The 21,313-nt window shown below is 37.3% G+C and overlaps 1 protein-coding gene across 1 annotated transcript in view; it reads right to left on the bottom strand.

Annotated features, from left to right (window-relative positions):
* Positions 1-11,897, bottom strand: part of CCDC152 (coiled-coil domain containing 152) — a 64,961-nt gene extending 53,064 nt beyond the window's left edge. The window contains exons 1-3 of the mRNA XM_011966500.1: positions 11,819-11,897; positions 9,500-9,588; positions 6,181-6,286 (exon numbers count right to left, since the gene is read on the bottom strand). Coding sequence (XP_011821890.1) covers positions 6,181-6,286; positions 9,500-9,586 — 193 coding nt within the window. The 5' untranslated portion in view covers positions 9,587-9,588; positions 11,819-11,897. The remainder of the gene's footprint in view (positions 1-6,180; positions 6,287-9,499; positions 9,589-11,818) is intronic.
* Between the last annotated feature and the right edge of the window lie 9,416 nt (positions 11,898-21,313).

Here is a 21,313-nt window from a genome sequence, read left to right as displayed (position 1 = left end):
TCCTTTCTGTTTGTTAGTTTTCCTTCTAACAGTCAGGACCCTCAGCTGCAGGTCTATTGGAGTTTGCTTGAGGTCCACTCCAGACCCTGTTTGCCTGGGTATCAGCAGTGGAGGCTGCAGAAGACAGAATATTGCTGAACAGCGAGTGTTGCTGTCTGATTCTTGCTCTGGAAGCTTTGTCTCAGAGGTGTACCCAGCCGTGTGAGGTGTGAGGTGTCGGTCTGCACCTAGTAGCGGATGTCTCCCAGTTAGGCTACTCAGGGGTCAGGGACCCACTTGAGCAGGCAGTCTGTCCATTCCCAGATCTCAACCTCCATCTGAGAAAACCACTGCTCTCTTCAAAGCTATCAGACAGGGACATTTACTTCTGCAGAGGTTTCTGCTGCTTTTTGTTTAGCTATGCCCTGTCTCCAGAGGTGGAGTCTACAGAGGCAGGCAGGCCTCCTTGAGCTGCGGTGGGCTCCACCCAATTCTAGATTCCCATCGGCTTTGTTTAACTACTTAAGCCTCAGCAATGGCGGGTGCCCCTCCCCCAGCCTCATTGCCACCTTGCAGTTAGATCTTAGTCTGCTGTGCTAGCAATGAGGGAGGCTCCATGGACGTGGGACCCTCTGGGCCAGGTGTGGGATACATGGCATATAATCTCCTGGTGTGCCATTTGCTAAGATCCTTGGTAAAGCGCAGTATTAGGGTGGGAGTTACCCGATTTTCCAGGTGTTGTGTGTCTCAGTTTCCCTTGGCTAGGAAAAGGAATTCCCTTCCCCCTTGCACTTCCCAGGTGAGGTGATGCCTCACCCTGCTTCAGCTCTCGCTGGTCGGGCTGCACCTGCTGACCAGCACTGACTGTTCCGACATGCCCCAGTGAGATGAATCTGGTACCTCGGTTGAAAATGCAGAAATCACCTGTCTTCTGTGTCACTCATGCTGGGAGCTGGAGGCTGGAGCTGTTCCTATTTGGCCATCTTGGGTGCCGTGGGCTGAACCTAGATAAATTCTTCACGAGAATATCATTCACTAATTTTGAATAATGGCTTTTAATTCTCTTTGCAAAATTTAATCCACACTGTTGTTTTGTTGTTGTTGTTGTTGGACTTTACTATGTAATTTGAAAATGCTGGTCTATTAAATTCTTACTAAAAACCAGAGGTCAGAATATTAAGCTATTTCTTATACTATATAATTTAGTAAATCAATAATCATTTTGAGCTCAGATATGGGCTCTAAGATTATGAGCCCATAATATTATAATATTCATCAATATGAACATTAATATGTACTTCATACAATAGTTGCAAATATTAAAAGCAATTATACATGTGAAGAGTTTTCTGTAGTACTTAGTTCTCAATACTAATATTATTACTATCTTTAACTGGCAAAGAAATTCTTTATCTGACTGGCATCAAATGTAGAAAATAAAATGTCCATATATCATTCTTTGTTGTTGAATAAATTTGATCATGTGTAGTTTGCCCTTCCTTCCTAAGTGAATTATCACACACTTGGCTCCATACGTTGTCATTCTTATTCATTCTTTTATATTTGCTAAGTACTATCCAGCAGAAACGACATTAGATTTAGAATACATAAAATCGTATTTCTTAAAAATAATGTTTGTGGTTACATAGCAGGTGTATATATTTATGGGGTACATGAGATGTTTTGATAAAGGTATGCAATGTGAAATAAGCACATCATGGGGAATGGAGTATCTAGCCCTTCAAACATTTATCAACTGAGTGATAAACAATCCGGTTACACTCTTTAAGTTACTTTAAAATGTACAATTAAGTTATTATTGACTATAGTCACCTTATTGTGCTAACGAATAGTAGGTCTTATTCATTCTTTCTATTTTTTTGTACTCATTAACCATCCCCACCTCCCTTGCAGCCCCCCACTACCCTTCCCAGCCTCTGGTAACCATCCTTCTACTCTCTATGTCCATGAGTTTAATTGTTTTGACTTTTAGATCCCATAAATGAGAACATATGATGTTTGTCTTTCTGTGCCTGACTTATTTCACTTAACATAATGATCTCCAGTTCTATCTGTGTTGTTGCAAATGGCAGGATCTCATTCTTTTTTATGGTTGAATAATACTCCATAGTTTGTAAGTGCCACATTTTCTTTCTTCATTCATCTGTTGATGGACACTTAGGTTTCTTCCAAATCTTGGCTATTGTAATCAGTGCTGCAACAAAGAGTGCAGATCTCTCTTTGACATACTGATTTCCTTTCTTTTGTGTATATACCCAGCAGTGGAATTGCTGGTTCCTATGGTAGCGCTATTTTTAGTTTTTCAAAGAGCCTCCAGGCTATTCTTTACAGTGATTGTACTAATTTACCTTCCCATCAACAGTATACAAGGGTTCCCTTTTCTCCACATCCTCACTAGCATTTGTTACTGCCTGTCTTTTGTATACAAGCCATTGTAACTAGGATGAGATGAGATTTCATTATAGTTTTGATTTGCATTTCTCTGATGATCAATGATGTTGAGCACCTTTTCATATGCCTGTTTACCATTTGTATGTCTTCTTCTGAGAAATATCTATTCAAATCTTTTGCCCATTTTTGGATTGGATTATTATATATATTTTTTCCTATAGGGGTGTTTGAGCTCCTTACATATTCTAGTTCTTAATCACTTGTCAGAGGGGTAGTTTGCAAATATTTTTTCCCATTCCGTGGGTTGTCTCTTCACTTTGTTGGTTGTATCCTGTGCTGTGCAGAAGCTTTTAAACTTGATGTGATCCCATTTGTCCATGTTTGCTTTGGTTGCTTGTGCTTGTGGGGTATTGCTCAAGAAATCTTGGCCCAGACCAATGTCCTGGAGATTTTCCCTGAAGTCTTCCTGTAACAGTTTCATAGCTTGAGGTCTTAGATTTAAGTTTTTAATCCATTTTGATTTTATTTTTGTATATGGTGAGAGACAGTAATCTAGTTTCATTCCTCTGCATATGAATATCCAGTTTTCCCAGCACCAGTTATTGAAGACTGTCTTTTCCCTAGTGTATGTTCTTGGCACCTTTGTCAAAAATGAGCTCACTATAGATGTATGGATTTGTTCATGGGTTTTCTATTCTATTACATTGGTCTATGTGTCTGTTTTTATGCCATTATCATACTGTTTTGCTTACTGTAGCTCTGTAGTATAATTTGAAGTCAGGTAATATGATTCCTCCAGTTTTTTTTTTCATTTTCTTAGGACAGCTTTGGCTATTCCGGGTCTTTTGTGGTTCAATACAAATTTTCAGATCATTTTTTCTGTTCCTTTGAAGAATGTCACTGGTATTTTGATAGGCATTGCATTGAATCTGTAGATTCCTTTGAATAGTATGGGCATTTTAACAATATTGATTCTTCCAATCCAAGAACATGGAATATTTTTCCATTTTTTGGTGTCCTCTTCAATTTCTTTAATCAGTGTCTTACAGTTTTCATTATAGAGATCTTTCACTTGTTGGTTAATTCCTAGGTATGCAATTTTATTTGTAGCTATTGTAAATGGGATTACTTTTTAAATTTCTATTTTAGGTTGTTCACTGTTGGCATATAAAAATGTTACAGAGTTTTGTATGTTGATTTTGTATTCTGCAACTCTACTGAAGTTGTTTATGCTAATAGTTTTCCTGTTGAGTCTTTAGATTTTCCAAATATAAGTCCATATCATCTGCATACAAGAATAATTTGACTTCTTCCTTTCCAATTTGGATGCCCTTTATATCTTTCTCTTGTCTGATTGCTCTAGCTAGGACTTCCAGTACTATGTTGAATAACAGTGTGACAGTGGATGAAATTCTTGTCATGTTCCAGATCTTAGAGGAAAGGATTTCAGTTTTTCCCCATTCAGTATGGTACTAGCTTTGGGTCTGTCATATATTGCTTTTATTATGTTGAGTTATGTTTCTTCTCTCCCAGTTTTTTGAGGGTTTTTGTCATGAAGGAATGTTGAATTTTATCAAATCCTTTTTCAGCATCATTTGAAATGGTCATATAATTTTTAGCCTTCATTATGTTGATGATGTAACACATTGATTGATTTGCATATGTTGAACCATCCTTGCATCCAAGGGATGAATCCCACTTGGTCATGATGAAAGATCTTTCTAATGTATTGTTGAATTTGGTTTGCTGGCACTTTGAGGATTTTTACATCAGTATTCATCAGAGATATTGGCCTGTAGTTGTTATTATTATTTTTTATGTGTCTTTGTCCAATTTTGGTATCAGGGTAATACTGGCCTTGTAGAATGAGTGTGGAAGTATTCTCTCCTCCTCCTTTATTTTTAGGAACAGTTAGAGTAGGATTGGTATTATTTCTTCTTTAAATGTTTGAATATACAAGCAATTATCCTGCCTCAGTCTCCTGAGTAGCTGGTATTACAGGTGCCTACCACCGTGCCTGGCTAATTTTTGTATTTTCAGTAGAGATGAGGTTTCACCATCTTGGCCAGTCTGGTCTTGAACTCCTGACCTCATGATCCACCCTCCTCGGCCTCCAAAAGTGCTGGGATTACAGGTGTGAGCCACCCTGTCTGGCTGAAATTTAGTTAATAATAGTGGATCAATTGGCACATCTGCTATAACAAATGTATCATATTAATGCAAGATATTAATAATAGGGAAGTGGTGGGGTGAGAGAGTATACGGAAATTCTCTGTAATTTCACTCAATTTTTTTCTGTCAACTTAAAACTGTTCCAAAAATTTATTAATTTTTTAGAGTCAAAAGTACAAATCCTTTCTTTTATTGTTTCCATATGCTGTGTCATACACTTAGAAAGGCATTCTCCATTATAAAAATAAAAACCCTACATTTCTCTTCTAGTTTTTCTGTGGTTTCATCTTTTTAACTTTTAATAAACTTTACTTTTTAGGGCTGTATCTTCAAACCTTGGCTGTGATAATTTCGCAGAGTTTCCTTAGTTTTGATGACTCTGACAGTTTTGCAAATACTGATCAGGTATTTTGTAATGTCTCTCTATGAGAGTTTTTCTGATATTTATCTCATGATTAGACTAGGGTTATGGGTTTTGGGAAGAAGACCACAGAAGTGCCATCTTTATCATATCATATCAAGAGTGTATACTATCAATATGACATAACTATTTATGTTGACCTTAATCATGTAACTGAGGTAGTATTTGTCAGGCTTCTCCACTTTGTAGTTACTTTTCCCCTACCCTCACCTTTTTCATACTGTGTCTTCACTATAGTAAAGAAACTGACTATACTGATATAGTAAAGAAAGTAAAGAACTGACTATACTGATATAGTAAAGAAACTGACTATACTGATGAGTGTGGAGCCATGCTCTTCCTCCTTGAGGGCAAAATATCTACAAAAGTCATTTGCAATTCTTCTGCACAGAAGATGTGTCTCTTCTTCCCCAATTGCTTATTTATTAAATCATTTATTTATATCAGTAAGGATTCATGGATGTTTATTTTATACTTTGGGCTAGCTCATGTTGTTCCAGCATTGGTTCTTTCAGTTGGCTTTTGTCTCCCTTTTAACATACTCCCATCACTGTGGGGTGCTTTTTGTTTGTTTTTTCCTTTTTGAGGACTTTCTTACTTTCTGCCCTTATAAGATACTTGAAGCTTATTGTGCATCTTTCCTGCCCCAGTGTTATAATCAGCCATGTCTCAAAAAAATCTTGGTTCCTTTTATTAGAGAATGGTGTAAGGAACCAAGATCTGGGAACCAGGTATGCTCAATGTCAGTGGGGAATTATTGCCTCTAGGCCCTCTCAGTTGACAGAGGAAATCAATATATGTGTACAACTTCCCTTTTAACACACATTTTTGACACATTTGACATTTATTTTGATGTAATTATAAGGTATAAATTCAATTTAATTATTTTCCCCATGGTTTTTATAGGCCTGTATTGAGACTTCAATTGGACATTTCTTTTGACCTCAGAAAGTTGAGCGGCCTCAGAAAGATTATTTAACTTGTCTCATTCTATGTTTCTTCATTGGTTAGGCAGAGTAATAATACCCATCTTACATGTCTTTCAGGGCTATAATAAGGATATAAATGAGATGATAGTCTGGAAAGCTCTATGTGGACTTAAAATACTTTACAAATATATGGTGTAATATCAATCACTGTTGTACTGAAAAACACTTTCATTAGAATTAGCATTCCTCAGGCAGCAAATAACTAACCTTCTTTAATTGAGACCTCTTTTGCTTGCATTACTTTTAATAGACAGTTTGTCTTTTCCAACTGAATATCCAGTATATTGTTCTTTCCATTGGTTTCTATCATTTTCTGTAGAAGAAATAAAATACTTATTATTAACAAATCAATGCTGCTAGTTTAACTTTTTATTAAGTATATACAGACTAATGAAAATACAAACCACTTAATATTTGAAAGTCTAATAAAAAATACATATACAGTCATGTACTACATAAAGATATTTTGATCAAGAACAGACTGCATATATAATAGTGGTGTTGCCCTCTACAAGTGTACCAATTTTATCTTTTATACCATATTTTTACTGTATCTTTTCTATGTTTAGATATACAAATACTTACCTTTATGTTACAATTGCCTCCAATAGTCATTACAGTAACATGCTGTCCAGGTTTGTAGCCTAGGAGCAATAGGCTATACCATAAAGCCTAGGTGTGTAGTAGGCTACACCATTTAGGTTTGTGTAAATATATTCCATAACATTCACACAATGACAAAATTGCCTACTAATGCATTTCTCGGAACATATCCTTGTCATTGAGCAATGTATGACCGTATTTTAAATAAGCCCACTTCCCAATTTATTTTTAAATGAAAAAGTAACATGGTAGAATATTAAAACAGACTAGCAGTTATAAATGAAAAGTAAAAATATGATCTAACTTGAACCATTTTCTTTCTAACTATTCAACTCTCAGTCCCATGGTTAACAATTCCTTATATATGTTTCCAAAATATTTTATGACTGTATAGCTATACAAAGAAATCATATTATATTCTGTTCTGTGCCTTGGATGTTCCGCTTGGTACTATTATCTGGGAGATGATGTCATGTAAACCCACATAGATCTACCTCATTGTTTTGTTTTTGTTTTTGTTTTTGAGACGAAGTCTCACACTGTCGTCCAGGCTGGAGTACAGTGGGGCAATCTTGGCTCACTGCAACCTCTGCCTCCTGGGCTCTAGCAATTCTCCTGTCTCAGCCTCCTGAGTAGCTGGGATTACAGGTGCACACCACCACACCCAGCTTATTTTTTGTATTTTAGTAGAGACAGGGTTTCACCATGTTGCCTTGGCTGGTCTCAAAATCCTGAGCTCAGGCAGTCTACCTGCCTTGGCCTACCAAAGTGCTGGGATTATAGGCGTGAACCACCGCACCCGGCCTACCTCATTCTTTTTAACAGCTACATTGAGTTTCATTTTTGAATATGCTGTAATTTATTTAACCAGTCTCTTACTGAGAGAGAGAGAGAAAGAGAGAGAGGCCATATTCTACTTTTGTAATTAATAAACATTCTTGACCATATCTCTTGGGTGTTTTTGTGAATAGCATAAGCCTCCATATGCTCTTCAAACAGCTTCAAAAATCAACTCATGAACAGTCTTATGTCATCTGTATCTCTATCCACTTCCCTAGTCTCACCACTTTTGAACTGATCTCAAAGCAACTCTCTGACATTATGTTGTTTCATCTGTTAATGTTACCATCCATATGTATCTCCAAGAGATTAATGTTTCAAAATATGGCCACAATACCATCATCACTTCAAAAATGAACAATTATTTCTTATTTAAAGTGTTTAAGAATATGACAGATATTTCCAAATTAATTTCCAAAATCATTGCACTAACTCCTTTCCCACCAAAAATGCTTATTCCTTTCTCTTTTATCTCTTGTTATATTAGGAATCACTCAGTTAAGAACACTTAACTTCACTGTTTAAAAAAATTTCATGTTACTTCAAAATACCCACGATCATAAAAATTCTTTATGACGTGTGTGTGTGTGTGTGTGCGCGCGCGCGCTGAGGAAAAGGAGGAATAGAAAAGAATTATAAGAAAAGAAGAGAAAATAGAAGTAGTCTCCCTCCCACTCTTGCTTCACAAAGTCACTCCCCAATTCTTTCATTTAACCATCTACATTTTTCAACAGCTGTTGGAGGCAGAGGGGGGAGGATAAACCCAATATACACTTGTGGGTTTGGTCTACCATTTATCCAGAGTTGGGGAGAGAGACTTTAAATGGCTTTGCTTTTAGGCAAAAGAGAAGGAAAATGGAACAGATAGAATAGGAAATACTAAAAAATGAGTAGTTATAATAACAGATTGAAATATGCATTTACTTCAATGTTTACTAAAACCATTCCTGAATTTATGGACAATGTAGGCTTTCTTTTTCTTTTCTTTTTTTTTTTGAGACGGAGTCTCGCTCTGTCGCCCAGACCGGAGTGCAGTGGCGCGATCTCGGCTCACTGCAAGCTCCGCCTTCCGGGTTCATGCCCTTTTCTTGCCTCAGCCTCCCAAATAGCTGGGAATAGAGGAGCTCGCCACCATGCCTGGCTAACTTTTTGTATTTTTAGTAGAGACAGGGTTTCACTGTGTTAGCCAGGATGGTCTCGATCTGACCTCGTGATTCGCCCGCCTCGGCCTCCCAACGTGCTGGGATTACAGGCGTAAGCCACCGTGCCTGGCCTGGACAATGTAGGCTTTCAAGTATAGCAATTCCCTTTTATCCATGGAGGGATATGTTCCGTGACCTCCAGTGGATGCCTGAAACCACAGATAGTACTGAACTCTATATATACTATATTTTTGCCTCTACATATCTAACTATGATAAAGTTTAATTTATAAATTAGGCACAGTAAGAGGTTAATAACAATAACTAATAATAAAATAGAACAATATACTGTAGTAAAAGTTACATAAATGTGGTCTCTCTCTCTCTGAAATTATCTCATTGTACTGTACTCACGCTTCTGATAACCGAGGTGGCTACCAAGGGACTAATAGACTAGTGGTCTATATAACATGGATACACTGGTCAAAAGGATGAATCACATCCTGGGCAGGACTGAGAGAGACAATGGAAGATTTCATCATGCTACTCAGAATGGTGCAGAATTTTAAATTTATGAATTGTTTATTTTGGGAATTTCCCATTTAATATTTTTGGACCACTGTTGACCTCAGGTGGCTGAAACTGTAGAAAGCAAAACCTCAGATAAGGGGACTACTATATGCATTTTCTGTTTAACTTTGGCAAAAGTACATAAATTATTTGTTCCCCTGTCCTAGGGACATTTTGATGTATTAGTACAAATGAGTCAAAGCCAGATATATTTTAAATATGGATTTTTAAAATGAGAGAGAAGAGCATAGCAAAATACATTATTATCTTTATCATTTTTTGGTACATTTTTCTTTCTTCCCAACTTCTTTCCTTGGCAAAATCTGTTCCATGTATCCCTATATACTACAATTGTTTTCTATCTTTACATACCTTTTCTATCTGTGAGAAGTCATTAATAAGTTTGTCAAGATTCACACTGCTAATCTTTTTCATACATCCTTCACTGCTTTGGTCCATGTCTGAAAGTAGTAAACAGTAGATAGTGTTAAATAAATAAATAAGATCTAAAGCACCACAATAGTGTTCATAGCTCAAATACTAATATTTCTATATTTAACTCATAGGGCATCTACTTGGGCTCCATTGCACTCAGAGAATTTTTGTTATAACCAATATTAACAGTGGTCAAATGCATTGTCTTTTCCACTCCTTACCACCCACACCCCAGTTGACTTATTTAGATTTGTTTCCTTAATGCATTAAAACCTAATGCAATATTAAATCTGAGGCATGACTTTTAACTGTAATTATTCTTAAATTAAGATGTTAAAAATACTTATTTAACTATCATGTCACAAATATTTTCAGCTGTTATGCTTATTTCTTATATTTTGTTTGGTAAACTGGTAAATAAAGGACACATGGAAATTAATGTGTTCAAAGCAATCTCTTTGCGTTTCTATTGTCTTGTAGTTTTGTATAAGAGATTAACCTTTGGGGATAGCCAGCTAACTGCTGAAGAATGAGAGTTTCAGTTTTAGTCCTATGAAACCAATCATAAGAAATTCTTCAGAATCACAGAATGTAAACGTTAGTTACTTTGCAAAAGTCAGTTTATCTGTTCTGACTGGATGAGTTTACATCTTCAGATGTAATGTAAACAAGTATGAGACACTTGTCTTTAGATTTTTCTCTAGCAAAGAAGAAAGCGAAAATACAAGTTTGAAATTTAGGGATGTTAGGTTGAGGAAAAAACATGAACCCAGGTATGGTGTGTGAAAGTGGTAACTAGTCTAAAGTAAAATGTAAGTAAAATTCTTGATGTGGTTACTCAAAGCAATTTGGGGGCATATTATTGTTTAAAAGGAAGTTAACCCAAACAGACATTGCTTGACAATATGTTACTTCATCAAGATATCTCATTTTCTTCTTTTGAAATATGATTTTGCGTTAGCAATTATTAATGGTTTTTAAATTTCAGAGAATTTTAGCTGCATATTTTGTTTCTTGAATCATTATCTCAAATTATTATCTTGTGTATGATATATGCAAGTACAACTATATATAAAATCCCTTAAATAGTTAAAACTTGATCCTTACAGCAGAAAAATATTTGTAATAGCCTCCCATGATAAAATAATTAAAAATAATTAAAAATAATTGCTATTTGATAGTACTGTTATTTTTTAATAGTGCTGTATGGTAATCTGAAGTAGTTAATGGAAGCTCCCTCCACCCCCAACTTTTTTTTTGGTACCTAACCTTTTAAATATAAAAGGTTTTTACTAGGGTTTTGTCTCAAAATCTGGCTCTTGAAATAAATACATTTAAATTTGAGCTTGATTTTTCTCTCAACTTCTTCCCCCAAATAAGACCCTGTTATTTCCTTATAAAACCATCACTAATATTCCATTTGCTATCATTGCATGATAGCCCTTTTGCCATACTGGCAGAGCCAGGCAATTCATTTCTAGGTATCTTAATCGTCTGCTCTTCTGATTTCCTAGGTCAAGATCCCTTCAGTGAATATAGTCTTGCCCTGTGAAATTCGGTGACAAGCTGGTGATTCAGTGCTTGTAAAATTCCGTAGTAAGCAGGATAGACTGATTTGTGACCTTCAAGGCTCAGTTTCAGCCGTCCCCACAGGCAAGTGACAGTCCCATTTCCTTCTTTGTCCTCTTGCCTGCTGGCTTCAACCATCCCCACAGGGCAGTGACAGTTCCATTCCCTTTTGGGTCCTCCTGTCTGCTGGCTTGAGTCCCACAGCTCCTCCTCTCCCCTACCCCACACGGTTGGTCCTTTGCCGCTCGCCTGCCCCACGCTCTGCTCACCTCTTCTTCCCTCCTCGCCTCCCCTCAAGAATTCACTCTCAGTCCTGAAGGTTGGGTCCCCTGGCTCCCTCCGCGGCATCCTAGTGTCCTTAGGGACCTAGCAGAAATAAAGGATGGGGGCCGAGCACCCGCGGATGTGAGAGAAGTGCCTGAGAAAAAAACCTGTATGGACCCAGAGCACTGTAAGGAGATACGAAGAAAAGTATCTCTATGGAAAAAGCGGGAGTTTCGAACTGCTTTCTAGCGTCCTTAGCGGCCTAGCAAAAATAAAGGATGGAGGCCGAGGACCCCCGGATGTGACGGAAGTGTCTGAAAAGAAAAGCCTGTATGGACCCAGAGCACTGTAAGGAAATACGAAGAAAAGCATCTCTATGGAGAAAGCGGGAATTTCGAACCGTCAATAGAGTTCGGAGTGTACCTGCCGTTGCTCCCAGTTTCTCACAGTCTCCCTTGCCGCTGCCTCTGGGGCCTGATACAACCCTGAATGTCGTCCCCTCCTCCGGAAGCCGGATCCCCCAACAATGGGCCCGCCTTTCTATGGGCCTGCCCTGTGCACTATGCCAGAGCTCCTACCACCAGCAGTTCTTAACAACTTGGCCCAGCTCCCCTCAGCATCTGCGACTGCTTAGGTATTTTCATGTGGTTTCCAGAACACAAATCAACACCGGATCAATAATTGTTTCCCCAACCAAAGAATAAATCACATTGGGTGTTTTGAATTGTGAGTCAGCGCCACTGAATAAATAATTATCCATATCTATTTTTGTAACTTATAAAATTGACTTTTAAAATTCCAGAGCCAGTTAATAGATACGATTTCCCATCTACAGAGTTCTATCTTGGTAGCTTAATGATAAGGGCGTGGGCTCTTGCGTGGATTCAAACTCCAACTCTTCTCTTTTTCCGTGGGTGATAGTGGATAAGTTCTTAATTTTATGCACCTAAGCATCTTCATCTGTATAAGAGATTAATTATAATGCCTGCCTCGGCCGGGCGCTGTGGCTCACGCCTGTAATTCCAGCACTTTGGGAAGCCGAGAGGGGTGGATCACCTGAGGTCAGGAGTTGGAGACCAGCCTGGCCAACATGGTGAAACCCCGTCTCTACTAAAAATACAAAAAGTAGCCGGGCGTGGTGGCGGGTTCCTGTAGTCTCAACTACTTGGAAGGCTGAGGCAGGAGAATTGCTGGAACCCGGGAGGTGGAGGTTGCAGTGAGCCATTAAATGAAGTGATGCATTTATAAGGTGCTTAATGGAGATCCTTGCTTAAAGTAAGCGTTCAGAAATCTTAATTATTAGAATTTTTAAATGTTGTTCAGTAATAGTGTGAATGTGAATCCACTGCCAACTTTGCCTCATCTGTTTTTGTTTTCTGAGTGGGAGATGGGAGGTTTATTTTAGTTAATGTGATTTTTTGATAGACTCCAAAATTCGGCAAGTGAAAAAATATGAACAGTAATAAGATAACCCATACTTCACTAGTTGAAAGGTAGTATGGCATAATGGCAAGAAAATTAAAGTGGAAAATAGGAGGGTGTAGTCTTCACTCGGCTGCTCAGGTAAGCTTTCCTTAACATTAGTAGCAACACATAGAAATATCGAAAAAGACCCGCTGAATTGCGAGTTCTACCCAATTAGCAAATATAAAATGTTCCATGTGATTCATGTCATAATAACTTTTGAAACAAGCCCATTTAAGACCATAAATGCTAAAATTCTACATTCTCCATGAGTCATTCACTGATCGTATCAATCAGCTGTGACCTACCTTTCCTTACTCTATGGAACATGCTAGCCTTCTGTGGCATTTGTTAAGACTGAATTGATGTATTACCTCTTTTGTTGTATTTATTATTGGCTCCTTGGGGGAAGAAACTCTATTTCTATATATATATACACCACACACACACACATATACACACACACACACATGCATGTAGGTATGTACATATTAAGTTCCACCTAGGCCCATCCTTGGCAAATTTCAAGAGTCCTTTGAAAATATGTGGTGACTAGAATGTGTAAGGTGGAGAGGGAGCTCCTTAGATCCTCTGCCTCATCTGTACTTCCAAATCTTCTGGATGTCCAACATTTGAAATACAGAGGCTTTGACTATCTAATGATTTTGGGATGTAGAGACTAAGCAAATTGGAATATAATACACACACACACACACGTACATATGTATATGTATATATTTCTCCATAGAGCCTACCATAGAGAAAATAGAAATGAACCAACACATCAGGAATAAATCAGAAAAGTTTAGCTTAATTTTTCTAGTTTAGAAAGGGTCACAAGTTTATCTTCCAGTTTATAGATGTTAGCATTTTTTTCAAAGAATTCTAGTAGGTTTAAAGTATGTCTTTCAATGAGAAACTAAACGAAGTTGTCATGATTTCATCTTTAAAAAGTGAATGCCTTTCACGGTTGTATTCACAGTCTTATTCATCAGTTATCATCCAACTGAGAAACAGAATTCATCAAATATTTGCTCAGAAAATATTCATTTTTGCTTACTACTTGGATGTGGGATCATTCATACACCACATATCAGCAAATGCAATTTACTCATGTAGTAAACTTGCACATGTACCCTCCCAAGCCCAAAATAAAAGTTGGGAAAAAAGAAAACATTTATTTTCTGATTGATCAAGGATTTATTGAATATATATTTTAAAACTGCCTGGAAAACCAAAAGAGAGAAACAAATTACATTATTTTGTCATATTAACAAAGAAAGTAACACTGGAATCCATTTAAAATACCCTGATTTGGAAGAGAAACACATGTGTACCTAGGCAGCTGAAAAAAAATCAGAAGCTACTGGTTTATGTACATAAGGATCTCAAAATGAGTGACACATTGATTTTTTAAGGCTGAAAACAGTTTCACTCATTAATTCATTCTGAAATATTTAAGTATTTACAAAACAGCAGCTGCTGCAAGTCTAGGCACTAAGGAGAGCAAAGACAAATAAAAGACTCTCCTTTTGCCTTGGAGCTTACAGTCTCAAAGGAGAAACTAGCAGAGGATTGAAATCTAGTATATGTTAGTGGCAATATTGCTCTGGCATTGGAATCTCACTTGATTATTTTAGTTACTATCACCAGCAAGAAAATATTATAGTGTTGAACAAGAAAATATTATAACAAGAAAATAAGACAATATTACAAGAAAATATTATGGTGTTGCTGCCATATCACAGCAAATGTTTGTAAGTGGTTTGGCTAATCTACTGAGTCCTTTGTTCCAGCCCTATTATTTAACTCTCTCAATATTCTTACCTCTGTTTAGGCCATGTTTTTTGTCTGTTGAATCAAATTCACCAACTGCTAAAATTTCAGGTCACTTTCATTTCCATGAATATTTATTTAAAAATGCTACATAAAGGAAAAAACCTACACAAGGTGAAATATAAATTAGAAATTGAAGAGCAGTAGAGAATATAAAAGAGAAATACATTGGTCTATAAAGTTTTTATATTTCTGCCACAAATTTAGCTTTGAATTTCCTGATGGTTGGCATAAAAAAGGATACAGGCTTAACTACTTAGTTTATTTATTTATTTTTGTAAAAGAGGAGAAAACATACAAGTTTCTCAGGAGGAACCATGTTCCCTAACTTCTTAATTTTTCACATTAAGATTCATATAGGAGGCACTGGATAATTTAATAGGCAATTTCCTCAACATTAGCCTGAGAGTAAAGGTGGAAATAAGTTTTTTAAGACACTTTCAAAGTATCTCTACGAAAAAGGCTAGATTGGATCAGAAATGGCAATCATAATGAATCATGATCTAGGCCCCTGCTTTTCGAAGTGTGGTCTCTGCACCAGCAACATGGGCATCGTCTGCGGGCTTGTAAAAATGCGGAGTCTCAGACTCTCTATCCCATCACTACTAAATCAGAGTCTGCATTTTAACAACATTACCAGGTGATTCATGTGCATATAAATGTTTGAGAAGCATTGATCTTTTACGTACAAAGCTTTTAGAGTTTTCTATTTCTTTCCTTTGCCTTTTTAAGATTATCTGTAATTACACATTTATTTATTCAAGAAATACTTGTTGAGCACCAACTATGTCCTGAGGTCTACGAGAAAACTAGGAATAAACAAAACAGATGTGGCCTCTGACCTTAGAGGACTTATAGTTTAAAAGGGAAATAGGTAATACATGAGTAAATTACCTATACATAAAATTATACTAAGCGCAAAGAAACACAAATCTATGATATCGATTTTAAAAGTGAGTGGGAAGTGCTTTAGATATAGTGATTGAGGACAGTCTCTGAGTAGATAAGATAAAAGTGAGACCTGAAGGGCTAACATTTTAATGTACTCTTCAAGTCTCACTTTTATTTTATCTACTCAGATAGCCCTTCAGGTCTCATTTTTATCTTATCTACTCAGAGACTGTCCTCCATCAGAATGTTAGCTGTGGGTGGCTGGGCATGGTGGCTCATGCCTGTAATCCCAGCACTTTGGGAGGCCGAGGCGGGTGGATCACTTGAGGTCAGGAGTTTGAGACCAGCCTGGCCAACATGGCGAAACCCCATCTCTACTAAAAATACAAAAAAAAAAAAAAGAAAAAAAATTAGCAGGTGCCTTTAATCCCAGCTACTAGGGAGGCGGAGGCAGGAGAATCCCTTGAAACCTGTAGGTGGAGATTGCAGTGAGCCGAGATCACGCCAGTGCACTCCACGCTGGGCCACAGAGTGAGACTCTGTCTCAAAAAAAAAAAGAAAAAAAAAAAAGAAAAGTTAGCTGTGAACAACATTTAAAGGCTAGAGTTACCTTTAACCTCTACTTGATCTCTTGATGCACTCTCTCCCTCCTCTGGTTTCTCTGTGTAATTCCCATATTTCGGTATCTGCTTCTGGACTTGGCTTCAACTGCAACTTTGACTTCCAGTTCTGTAGATCTCTAGCTCTCAGCATTTCCTGCAGTGATTAGGTAAAATACATTCCATGCGTCATTCTATGACCCAATGGAACACTATTGGTTAGACTCACCCCCATCCTTTTCCAAACGGACAGAGGAATTTGAACATGATTCTAAAATAAAGTCTAAACCATGCAGTACTTAGATTACTTTCCCTGAAACAATCCTATTTAGATACATAAATAGTCCATCTTTTAATGAGCTTCTATTAAGAGTAGAATCAATGTTGCTATCTGGGCAGAGTTTGTATTTTTGGATGAGGACAGGAAGTAAAGTTATTCTACTTAATTTATTGACATAAATATACTTTAGATAGTGAGTCTATGGTAAGGGCGATATTTTTGTGATAATAAGATAGTCTAACCAGCTCTCAATGGCCTTGTCAACAGTTACTTGGAGGTGGCTATGTGGTACTCTTGAAGAAGTCAGACTTTTTCTCAAAATTTCATCTTAAGTCTGTTCAAGTACATAAACAAGTGATCCATGATGGCTTCGATGTCATAATAGAGCATAAATTTGACAATTTGGGCCTAAAATATTCCATTGCTTCCAGAGAACATCAACTTTTTCATAACCTACCTTCTTAGTGATAACATTGTTGGTGGGGGCAGGTTAATGAGCCTTTCCACATTCCTAGCTTCAGATCCTGGCTCTGCTCCTACTAGTTGTGTGGTCCTCAGCAAGTCAATTTACCTCTCTGCCCTTCCATTTCATCATTATAAAATGAGAACAAACCTCTGAAGATCAGGATAAATGTGTCAAACCTGGGTTGGCTTTGAGTAGGCCAGAAATAAATATTTGTTGAATAAAAGAAAGAATGAACAAATGAACAATGCTAGTTCCTATATCAGCAAGCTATTGTGATAAAATAAAACATTCTAAAATGCAGTGCTTTGAAACGGCCATTTATTTAGCTCACACTATTTAAGGTCAGTGGTTTAAATTGGGATCAGTTAGGCAAGTTTTTTAGTCTTGGCTGGGTTCTTAATGCATCAGCAGTGAGCTATTGGTTAGGAAAGTGGCTAAGCTAGTTTTACTCATCTTGGCTGAGCTCTCAGTCTCTGGAGACTTAGTTGGGATCACTCTTGTCACTTTGCCACTTGGTCTCTCATCCTCTAGCAGGCTCAGCCAGACTTGTTCTTAAGGAGTTTAATCATCTTGAGAAAGAAATCACAGACATGCAAGGCCCTCTAGAGCAGTGATCCCCAATCTTTTTGGTACCAGGGACTTGTTTCATGGAAGACAAATTTTCCACAGACTGGGATGGGGGGATTGTTTCAGAATGATTGAAGCACAATACATTTATTGTGCACTTTATTTCTTTTATTATTACATTGTAATATATAATGAATAAGTATACAACTCACCATAACGTAGAATCATTATGAGCTTATTTTCCTGCAACTAGATGGTCCCGTCTGGGGGTGATAGGAGACAGTGACATATCATCAGGCATTAGAGTCTCATAAGGACTGCGCAACCTGGATTCCTTGCATGCACAGTTCACAATAGGGTTTGCACTGCTGTGAGAATCTAATGCCACCACTAATCTGACAGGAGGTGGAGCTCAGGCGATATTGCAAGCAATGAGGAGTGACTGTAAATACAGATGAATCCTCGCTTCCTCGCCTGCCACTCACTTCCTGTGGTATAGCCCAGTTCCTAACAGGCCACTGACCAGTACCAGTCTGTAGTGTGGGGGTTGGGAACTCCTGCTCTAGAGGACCAGGTTCAGCACTGGCCTACAGCAACTTCCACACATTCTGTTGGTAAAATCAGGGTACAAGGCCACCCAGACTCAAGTAGTGAAGGAACAGACTCCATCTATTGATGGCAGGAGCTGCAAAGGGGGTAAATACAGGAAGGTAATAATTATAGCCACTTTGCAAAAAGTTTACCAATAATTACCCTTACATAAACCTGTCAAAATAACATAGTTCCATTATGCAGTCCTAAGTAAAGGGGGAAAAATAGTTTGTTGTATTTGTTTACAGAGGTCATTTGCCAAATGATTTTTATGTAAGAAAAATTGAAATTTGGTCATTCATCCTAATAGTAGTTAGCAAAATAAAATAGCTTTTGAGATAATCCTTTTTAAAAAAATCATCTACATATAGAAGTGTACATATCTTCCTATGCAGTTGTCAATATTTGAGCAATATTAAAAAAGAAATAGAGAAACTGTAGAGGCAGGTGACTCTTACAACACAGTGAACACAATAGCAAAGACTTGGAACCAACCCAAATGCCCATCAATGATAGACTGGATAAAGAAAATGTGGCACATATACACCATGGAATACTATGCAGTCATAAAAAAGGATGAGTTCACATCCTTTGCAGGGACATGGATTAAGCTGGAAACAATCATTCTCAGCAAACTAACACAAGAACAGAAGACCAAATGCCATATGTTCTCACTCATAAGTGGGAGTTGAACAATGTGAATACATGGACACAGGGAGGGGAACATCACACACTGGGGCCTGTTGGGGGGTGGGGGAGCTAAGGGAGGGATAGCATTAGGAGAAATACCTAATGTAGATGATGGGCTGATGGGTGCAGCAAACCACCATGGCACATGTACAACTATGTAGCAAACCTGCACATTTTTCACATGTACCCCAGAACTTAAAGTATAATACTAAAAAAAAGGAAAAGAAGACCACAGTGAACAGATCCAATTCGGATGTGCTTCACCCTCTGACTCCTACAAAAAAAGTAATTCATAGCACTGCCGTTAGTGTCTCCAGAAAAGATTATAGTAAAAACCAAAACAAAACAAGCAAAAAATGAACAAATTGAAGCTAGATATATGAATAGGCAGTATAAGACAGAGGAGAGTGTCTATAAACGTTGAGGATTTCATATCTTCTTGAAAAGACACTTAATCAGGTCAGAAAGGATCAAGATTTTGTTTGATGAGCCCAAATCCTCAATGAGAGGCCTACTCTTTTCTTTGCCATTTTACTTGTTAATTCAGTTAATTCTACCTAAGGCAACTGCTTTCTCATCACTATAACCACATCTTTCTACTGTACACAGGTCGTGCCCACTAGCCTTAAGGAATCTTTATCTCTCTCTCGGATCCATTTCTATGTTATGAAAATGAAATTATGGCAAGTAAATGCAGTGTGACTCACATAAAAGAAAGTATGAAATAGGAAATCACTACCACCAATGCTGCAGACCTTGGAAGAGTCTGTGAGTCGTGTTCATCATTCTCACAGAAGCTACCATCTGCCTCCTCGTTCTCTTCTGGTCAAGTGTTCTTCTCCAACATGAAATGAAAGATACTTTCAAAACTGTGTTCTTGATACGTGGTACACAGAATCTACAATTCCGTCTCAAATATATAGCTTTGAAGTCACACTGAAGTTTAAATAGACTTCTACAGGTATACCTAATCACAGGATCTGATAGTGTTCCTATCAAAAATACATCCAGAATACTCAACAACTAAATTAAAAATCTGGGATGAATTCATTTTACATCTATATAAAATAAGTAAATTAGATTAATTTTTTAAGTGAAAATTCTTAGTTTGACTTCATAATACCTAGAAATATTTAAACAGTATAGGGTATCCTAAACAAAATAACAAAGATTAAAAGGAAATTACAAAACACAAAGCAAATGATTGCAAAATGTCCAATCTTCCAGATTAATCTATGGATTTAGGGCCAAACCAACAAAAATTGTTTAACTAGAGTGTGTGTGTGTGTTTGTGTGTGTGCATGTTGCTTTTAAAACCAATGAAAACTTACTGAGGTAGTATTGTTATTTGTAGGTATTTTAAATAACATCTCTTAGCATATAAAAATGGTTTACTGTTTCAAATTGCTCCACCTGGTCATGTAATAGTGGTTTGTAGTTTAAGAAGTAGTGGCCTGTTTAATGCAATTAAACTGTTTAATTCTAGAGGGTTCAAGGAAGTTGAAATAATATGTTCATAAGCATTATATTTAAACCACCTATATTCACAAGACAGTATTTTGGGAAAATATGATCCTATCAAACTTCAATAACAGCAAATGTAGCATTAATTAAATAACTGAAAGTAAACGAAAAAGAAATAAAGTTATTTTTAAGGTAGAAAACACGGTCAAATGTCTTGTAGATGTTTAGGATCGGCAGCTGTGAAAGCTGTCAGCCTGTATGTGACACCAGATCCCTGAGTCCTCACAATGCAACCCTCCTTCTCTGAGGACCTGAGAGTCCAGTGGATCTCCTGATCCTCTCTGGCCTCTGCCCGGGACTGTATGTGGAACAGCAATGACAAAAGGAGCCACCTGGAAAAAGGTGAAACTTACACTCTACTTCCACCAAATTTTGGCTATTGTGACCATTTTCTTTTCGTGGCTCTTTGAACATCCTGTTAGTTCACAAAGCTCCAATGATCTTTCTAGAGTTTTTCTCATGGCAGAGAATACTCCTTTGATAGAAGAAACTTATTCGTTCCCCCAGGCTTTCAGGCATCTCCTTGTAGTAGCTGTCTTCAGATGTATGTGGCCATGTTTTTACATATGTTGGGAATTTTTTTGTTTTCTCTCTTGTAAGTGGTAAATTCCCTCCTGCATTAATTTTCTGCAAAGTTGCATTACATGTTCTTGATGCAGTTCAAGGAGCTAAGTTTGAACTGAGGCTTTTGAATTTCATTTTCAAGCTGTGCATTTCAGACTATAAATGTTTGCCCAGTTTGGAAACTTTTCATTTGAACTCTAAGTGCTTCTTTTATTTTCTTCACAGAAACTTTAAAAATATCTTTTCTTTTTCTTCTTCAAGCCTTATTAAAGGAAACATTTAAGTTAACACAATCAATGAAGTTTTTTTTCAAATTGACTTTTGATTGATAAAGATTATCAATGGTGGCTTCCATTTTCTGATTCTAAAGAGAGTTAATAATCTAATCTTCAGCAAAATTCCAATTAGAGACCGTAAGTGGTTCTCAGTCACTTACAACCTGTTCC

The sequence above is a fragment of the Mandrillus leucophaeus genome, unplaced genomic scaffold (genome assembly GCF_000951045.1).
Source record: "Mandrillus leucophaeus isolate KB7577 unplaced genomic scaffold, Mleu.le_1.0 Scaffold119, whole genome shotgun sequence".
Taxonomy (NCBI): domain Eukaryota; kingdom Metazoa; phylum Chordata; class Mammalia; order Primates; family Cercopithecidae; genus Mandrillus; species Mandrillus leucophaeus.
Note: the sequence above shows the minus strand (reverse complement) of the source record. Positions and strands in the feature narration are given on the sequence as shown.